General features: G+C 38.1%; 1 protein-coding gene across 1 annotated transcript; it reads right to left on the bottom strand.

Annotated features, from left to right (window-relative positions):
- Positions 1-1,587: 1,587 nt before the first annotated feature.
- On the bottom strand, positions 1,588-7,853 carry LOC108666511. Its single transcript, XM_018153396.2, has 5 exons — positions 7,725-7,853; positions 6,752-6,810; positions 4,132-4,189; positions 2,063-3,522; positions 1,588-1,777 (listed from the first exon to the last, which is right to left on the bottom strand). Exons 1-5 carry the CDS (start codon positions 7,780-7,782, stop codon positions 1,706-1,708), a joined length of 1,707 nt encoding a protein of 568 aa, XP_018008885.1. The 5' UTR covers positions 7,783-7,853; the 3' UTR covers positions 1,588-1,705.
- Positions 7,854-8,320: the final 467 nt, after the last annotated feature.

Here is an 8,320-nt window from a genome sequence, read left to right as displayed (position 1 = left end):
ATCTGATAAAATCGGCGAAACAGTCTATTTTCACGGGGCGGCCGGCCACTATAACGCCAGAGGGACCGTTTTTTCACCGTTTTTTCTAACAGTGATATATAATTTTCTCGGCAATCAGCTGATTGCGAGAAGGCAGTCACTGTTGCCTGACTAACCACACTTTGTGATATCTGTAAAATTTTGATAGGTCATACAGTACTGAGTTTTTGTCCACGTATTTGAATTTAAAATTACTTATATTATCAGTCTGCTCATATCGCAAGTTCACAAGGAAAAGAAAACGCCAAGCAAATTCACCATATCGATATTGATCAATATCGATATGGTGAATTTGTTTGGCGTTTACTTTGCTTTTAAACTCCTTGCATTTAGAATATGTTTCTGTGTCGTGGCAGCGGATTCTCTACTATATTAAAATATACCTTGTGGTCTATGAAAGTGAACTGATCTGGGCCTATACTTTCAAAAAAGTTAAGAGATCGTCAGTTCATCAGCCAATAATTGACGGCCTTTCAAGCAAAATCCAAAAATTATAGACAAGAATATAGAGCGTAAGTACTTACGTTCACTTGGCGAGTTTTGAAAGTATGGCCCCAGTTCTACGTAATCCTTGTACGTTAGGGCCCATGGGAGGATACCCAGTAACTCCGTCTAATTAAGGAGCGTAGCTACAATACGTCAACAGTTTATAACATTTAGTTTATTTTCTATGATATTAGATCATGTCATGGAATATTCTTTGAAGTTCTCGTGTAAAAAAGTAGATCTGAAGAAAAGTATGTCTAATAAGATGGGGTAAGATTTTTCCAGCGCGGCGGAAAGCGCGCTCATGATTTAATTAAATAAGTCGTCTGATTTCAGTCGTCTTAAACTCTTCTATTTTTTATCGGAAAATAAAAGAATGAAAGCGAATTTTTTATCAATAACACAAATTTCAAACATTATCATGATGCGCTGTCCGAAACTTATTCCATCGATGTTAAATACTCTAAAATAAGTCACGTTTGCAAATACATGAGTTATCCTCAGCATGCAAGTGAATTATATTGAGTTGATCTGCATACAATAACTATGAATTATTTTTACTAATACATAGCCAGTTGTTTCGAGATATACCTAAATCACTTGAAATTAAATTTAATGACAGAAAATATATTTTATACTAACAAAATACACAAAAAATGAAATCAATTATCTATTAATGAAAACCTTGTCCTCATAACCTCATTAACAACAATCTTATAATGATAACTTTACACAATGGCGTAGAAATCATGTATACGTGTAGCTCTTCAACATAAGTACACATTTTAATGACCTATAACTATACTGATACATAACGATAATGACCTAAAATTATACTGATATATAACTATAATGACCTATAACTATACTGATATACAACTATCATGACCTATAACTATACTGATATATAACTATCATGACCTATAACTATACTGATATATAACTATCATGATCTATAACTATACTTATATATAACTATCATGTCCTATATCTATACTGATATATAACTATCATGTCCTATAACTATACTGATCTATAACTATCATGAACTATCATGTCCTATAACTATACTGATCTATAACTATCATGACCTATAACTATACTGATCTATAACTATCATGTCCTATAACTATACTGATCTACAACTATCATAACATATAACTCATGTTAGTTTATTACATCAATGTTTGACGTGGCCGCCGCTGTGGCGCCGTAGCCGCGCAAGCCACCGGCGCAGGAACTGTCGCTGCTTCTGAAAAACAAGGAAAATATCTGACTAATAATACAACTAATTTTGTAAATAATGAAACAATGGCTGCTATTTACATCCTCGCTAAGGCAAACTAGTGATAATTTGTCCAAATTACGCCACACTATTTGTGTTTTTGGAAGACATTATGACCTACAATTATTAGACCATGTAATATATCTTGAGAAGCGTTCTTAATTTGTCCATGAAAAAATAATTTAATACATACTCAATATATCTTCTTGCAGAACATATAAAAGTTATATTAGATCATATAAAAGTTCTAACCTTTATAGTATTAAGCCGGCGCGTAATCTTTGGCACAGTGGATGACTGAGATGCTAATGAAGATAAAGTTCCATTGTCAGATCTTGGTTTGATCTTTCCTTTCGTATCAATTTCTATTATTTCATCTTTTTCTTCATGTAAATCATTGTTTTGCAAAACTTTGCTGTAGCCAGTGTGTTTTTGAACAGCAGATTCTATCATATTTGTTATGTTGACTGAAGTTTTCGGCCGCCATTCATGTTTGGTGTTCGCTATTGAAGAAAGTAAATGATGATTTTTGACATCATCCAGCCAGATTTTGTTCTGCCAAGACCTTATCTGGTCTGCCATGGAGGGTGAATGTAATTTTTCAATTTCAGACCCTGATGCTACGTCACTTGAACGAAATTTAATGTCAGGTTCACGTCCCGCGTTCACTGCCTTGTCGCTTATTGCTGGGCCCTTATGATGTGCTCTGATTGCAGGTCCATTTTCCTTATCTTCACGATGTGGTTCATGTGATGTATAATTTAATGGTGAATTCTCATGTGTATCAGAATATGGTTTTATCTCGTCTCGTAGTGTAACAGGATTGCCATTATTAGCTTCATCTAAGGGTGGTAAATTATTTAATTCGGGCGTTCGTTGGAAGGCCATCTTGGATTTGGAAGTGAAACTCATAGGAGAGGGAATATTTTCTTCCTTCTTCTTTTCCTTTTCACCAACTTTATCAAACAAGATGTTTGTTTGTGGGATGCTGCGTTGGTTAATATATTTGAAGTGATCCACCTTGGTGGGGTTGGAGGATGTCATTGCCACCACCACACGAGGCTGCGGGGTGTCAACCACGATGCGGTGGAAAGAAAATCTTGGTAATGGGTTAATCTCTGGTGTAACACCTTCTGGTGTGGTTGCAATGATTTTTCTGTATGTGTTATTGTTGTTCTTGCTTGCTTTCTGAACAGTCAAGTTATTGAATACATGCTTGTTTGTAGAATATTCCGTATTTTTATTAATCTTGTCCATGAATTCGACATGAAAAACTTCTTTCTGAACTGTTGTCTTCTGAATTTCTGAACTGTTGTCTTCTGTTTCAGTGTTGGCAAATCCTCGAATTTTATAAGCGGTATAATTATCGTACGAATTCTCGGTGGATGCTCTAGCAGAATTAAAATTATTCAAATCCATTTTCTGTTTTGTTGAAAAAATTTTGTCGAGTTGAATATCCAAGTTTGAGGCTAGCAAAGCCAGCAAGAACCGTTGCCATGGGTTCTTCTCAACTCGGTCACATCCATCAAAGCTGCAGTTGAGTTTCAACTTCTGTGTTGAGATCTTGGACCTTTCTGAAGATTCATTTCCTTTGGAAATCATCGATATTCTTGGATTAGAAAGCTGTGTCTGGCTAGGTTGAGATGAATTTCCAAATTTCCGGTTATTGTTCGGCAATGTTATTCCACCCATATCATTCAGCGATGTCCATTCTGAAATGATTCACAATTAATGAATGAATTAAATAATGAATTATCACAAATAAATACTTATAATTTATTAGTGATAAGTTATCAGTAATAAATTTATTATAATTATTATTCAGTATGCTCGATTGCTGTTAGTGTTCAAGTGTTAAGTGAAATTGTAATCTTTCACATGTTTAGTGCAAGTGAATTATTGTAATTGTAAATAATTATCATTTTTGTATTGAGTTGAATGAATTTTCTAGAATGTATTGAGGCATTTTGAGGATGAAGAGGGAATCACCCACTCATCACCCACTCACCACCCACTCATCACCCACTCATCACCCACTCATCACACCACTCATAAATACAGCCATACAGCGATTCCTATGGTTACTGATAAATATAAATTATTGTCTTTAGTGAACAAGGCAAAGTTAAAAGTAAATAATAACACATCCCACACATCCCACTCAACTGCCGGGTGTGAAGGGGTCCAATAAACTCATGCACCCATCAGAGTCCTCTGTAATATACACACGTGAATTATATATAATATTCTATGTAAATATATTTGTATATTATTACTTTATATATTTTAAACTATAAAAGGTATCCTCGACGTCTGCATACCTGCACCCGGAAGTCCTTCTGCTGCATGTTGCTGCAGGAGCCCTCCCGCCTGCACCTCCTGCAAATAAATAAAAGTTTAGGATTCCCTGCGATGATTTTACATAAATACAATAAAATATGGCGTGGGTAAGAATAAAGTTTGACAATTGGACATATATTCTGGGATAATGTTGAGTGGCGATGTCTTTGAATGTTGGTGTAGGATGCTAACAGGTAAGTTCAGCCGTAACATGTTGATGTTACAGCTGTAACATGTTGATGTGACAGCTGTAACATGTTGATGTGACAGCCGTAACATGTTGATGTGACAGCCGTAACATGTTGATGTGACAGCCGTAACATGTTGATGTGACAGCCGTAACATGCTAAAGCCGATGCAGTCATTCGCTCGCATCGATTTGAAGGAAATTAAATATTGAAGTTGCGCTCGTGCGACGTCTGATGACCTCACTTGACCTCGCATCACCTCACATGACCTCACTCGTGGTAAGGTACTAAAGATGACCTCCTGATGACCTCACATGACCTCAATCGTTGTATTGACCTCCTGATGGCCTCACATGACCTCAATCGTTGTATTGACCTCATAATGACCTCACATGACCTCAATCGTTGTATTGACCTCCTGATGACCTCACATGACCTCAATCGTTGTATTGACCTCACATGACCTCAATCGTTGTATTGACCTCACATGATCTCAATCGTTGTATTGACCTCCTGATGACCTCACATGACCTCAATCGTTGTATTGACCTCATGATGGCCTCACATGACCTCAATCATTGCATTGACCTCCTGATGACCTCACATGACCTCAATCGTTGTATTGACCTCCTGATGACCTCACATGGCCTCAATCGTTGTATTGACGTCCTGATGACCTCACATGACCTCAATCGTTGTATTGACCTCCTGATGAAATCATGATGACCTCATAATGTTTGTCAGACTGTTTGTCAGACTGTTTGTTAGCACTTCAAACGCCCCGTTGGTCTGTTATTTTCCCAGATTCTTATCCTTAACGCCTCAGCGACCACAAAAAGCATTTTATCGTCAGGCGTCGAATCGAAAACATCTTCATTTTAATGCAAACGAATGAGATTTTTTCCTTAGATAATTTATCTTAATTCAGTAGTAAAATTAAGAAGCAACATCGTTACGGATCAATATAAATCTACGGAGATCGCAACCAGGATTCAACTAACTGTTGAATCAATATTCAAATACCGCATGTTTTTTCGAAGGTCTTTGCTTTTTTTCTTGTTTATATTCAGACTTGAACTTTTTTCTTGCCAAGCACCAAATTTTCCGTAGATTCTCAGCAGCCGTAATTCCTAGACCTGAGCTGCTGAGCCCACCATATCTTTGGGGCTGTAGGGCTGCTTACACAAGCCCAGTGTTGAGCCCCATATTAAGTCCCATACATTGAGGACCTAATCTCCTTTAGGAAACCTCTTACGGAGCCTCGTTCAGTGATATCTTAATATAAATTGTAAATGCTTACGTCATCTAATATTATTTAAACTGATAATTCGTGCGGATTCAAAGCACAGTTTTTTCAATCCAAACACCGAATTATACTTTTAATCGATCTGCCTAATCATTGTCAAATATTTGCTAAATTGGTATTCTCTAAATAAGTAAATAATATGTTTGAAGTTATCCATGATCTATATTTTAACGACACTTTGGCTCGAATATTCTCAAAACATCATTTTCACAGCTCGCCACAATCCGCTCCCCGCGGCTATATGGTTAAAGGCTTGCCTTCAGAAGAGCAATGCGTATAACATATGACCCTCATCCCAACCCTCATAACTCGAGGGTAACGTTATAACACGTCTTATACGTCACATTCACTTCGTCATCGTCAATCATGAACGTCACTCGGACGAGCTCCTCCAGAAATTAATTCGAATTCCGAGGGAAGCTGAGGGATTGACACCCGTCTCCCCTCTCAGGAGCTGTAGGGGTGACTATCATCCCACACAAGCACCGGAAGTAGTTACCCGTCAAAGGATACAAAAAGGATAACCGCTTTCTAATTAGATGAAAATTTGATATGGGCGAATATTCATACTCATAGGCTTGGTAAAATTGATTGCAAAGTAATTCTCCTTGGCAATCAACTTATGCACTCAGAGATTGCAGTGTGTGCAATCAACTTATGCACACACTGCAACCATCACTCACGCACTCAGAGAAGCGAGTGAGATTTTCTCCAAAAAGCAATCGAGATTTTGTACTTGCGTGGGCCGGATTCTGACCAATCCCTGTTAAAATATGTAAGTTAATTGTGGTTATTTATATTATGGTTATTTAAAATTCACCTGGACTAACCATTGACCTCAATTCAATTATTCAAAGTCATTACATTAAATCATTCTTATTATTATCAATTAAATAATAGCAATTTATGAAATTTATAATTAAAGTAGTCTTAATTATTATTGTTAATATTACTAAGTTTACGAAGTGAACTATTCAAATAGTATTTCTTCTTATAATTAATTATTTTATGTTCATGAATCTGTTAGGAATTTTAGTGACTATATTAAATATGAAATGAATAAACAATGATGTATGAGTGTTGAGGTCCAATGTCAGTTGCACTTACTTGATTGACTGTGTTGGTGAATGCTGCCTCTGCTGATACTCCCATGTCAGCAGCAGCTCCTGCAGCACCAACAAAACCGCCTTCAGCACCAACAGCACCAACAGCACCACCTTCAGCACCAACAGCACCACCTTCAGCACCAACAGCACCACCTTCAGCACGAACAGCACCACCTTCAGCACCAACAGCACCACCTTCAGCATCAACAGCACCACCTTCAGCACCAACAGCACCACCAACAGCACCAACAGCACCACCTGCAGCACCAACAACACCACCTGCAGCACCAACAGCACCACCTGCAGCATGCAGCACCAACAACACCACCTTCAGCACCACCAACACCACATTCAGCACCACCACCTGCAGCACCAACAGCACCACCTGCAGCACCACCTGCAGCACCAACAACACCACCTTCAGCACCACCAACACCACATTCAGCACCACCACCTGCAGCACCAACAGCACCACCTGCAGCACCACCTGCAGCACCAACAGCACCACCTTCAGCACCACCAACACCACATTCAGCACCAAAATCACCACCTTCAGCACCAACAGCACCACATTCAGCACCAACAGCACCACCTTCAGCACCAACTGCAGCTATTTTATCATTTGTTTTTTTTTATCAATCCTACATACATATTTTATCATCTGATGCACTTAAGTCTAAGACGACTTAGATGCTACATAAATGATATCGAACATGCAATTATCGGATGCAATGGGTCAGACTGTCTGAAGAGTGACACACTTTTCCATAACCAAGGCACATGCAGAGATCGGACGTAGCAGTGATACGTTCTCTTGCAGAGCTAAATTTTGCCAGGATGTTCGACACAAAATCATAAAATGCATCGCTATTTGGACATTGAACGGCTTATTTCTCATGGTGTATCATAGCTGATAACGTCTCTGAACAATTGAGTAAAATGAGGAGAATAACTAATAATGTATACGTACTTACCCATGTGAAGAAAGAAGATGAGCAGAAAAAGTAAGTTATGGAAATGGAAAAGTTTCATTTCTGCAATGTTTTATTTTGTTTAAAATTCAACTCAATTTCACAAAATGTCTGAATACTTCAATGTGTTATCGTATTATGGCCTGAAACAAATGAAAGGACATTGAAAATAATAAATAAGGTTTACACAAGCAATAATGCATTATTATTTCAAAGCATATTTCTAATGTACTACACATTAAAAAGCAAAGTTAGCTCATTTTTAAACAACATTATAAAAATTTTTTATTTATGTGCCATTTCCCCATGGCTCATTTTTATGTTCTAATTGCTGGACCAGTAACCAAGATCCTTTGCTCCCCTTAGTCGCGGCCTTAAGGCTGCCATTGAACTTAAGGCCCCGCGCCCTTAGCCTTAATTAAGCCACGACGACCGATTCGTTCCAGTTAATGGAATTTCTTTTCGTCCGAGGGAAATTAAAACGACCGCCATTGTTGAGTCATCCATTAGGGAACGTGTCCCTCCCCTCCCTCCCTCCTTTCCCTCCTCCCCCCGGCGGGCCGTTTTAGGGCGCTGATGGACTCGGCCTCTGCGACGTC

Source organism: Hyalella azteca, unplaced genomic scaffold (assembly GCF_000764305.2).
Source record: "Hyalella azteca isolate HAZT.00-mixed unplaced genomic scaffold, Hazt_2.0.2 contig7624, whole genome shotgun sequence".
In the NCBI taxonomy this organism is placed as follows: Eukaryota; Metazoa; Arthropoda; class Malacostraca; order Amphipoda; family Hyalellidae; genus Hyalella; species Hyalella azteca.
This window is presented reverse-complemented; position numbering and strand designations above follow the sequence as displayed.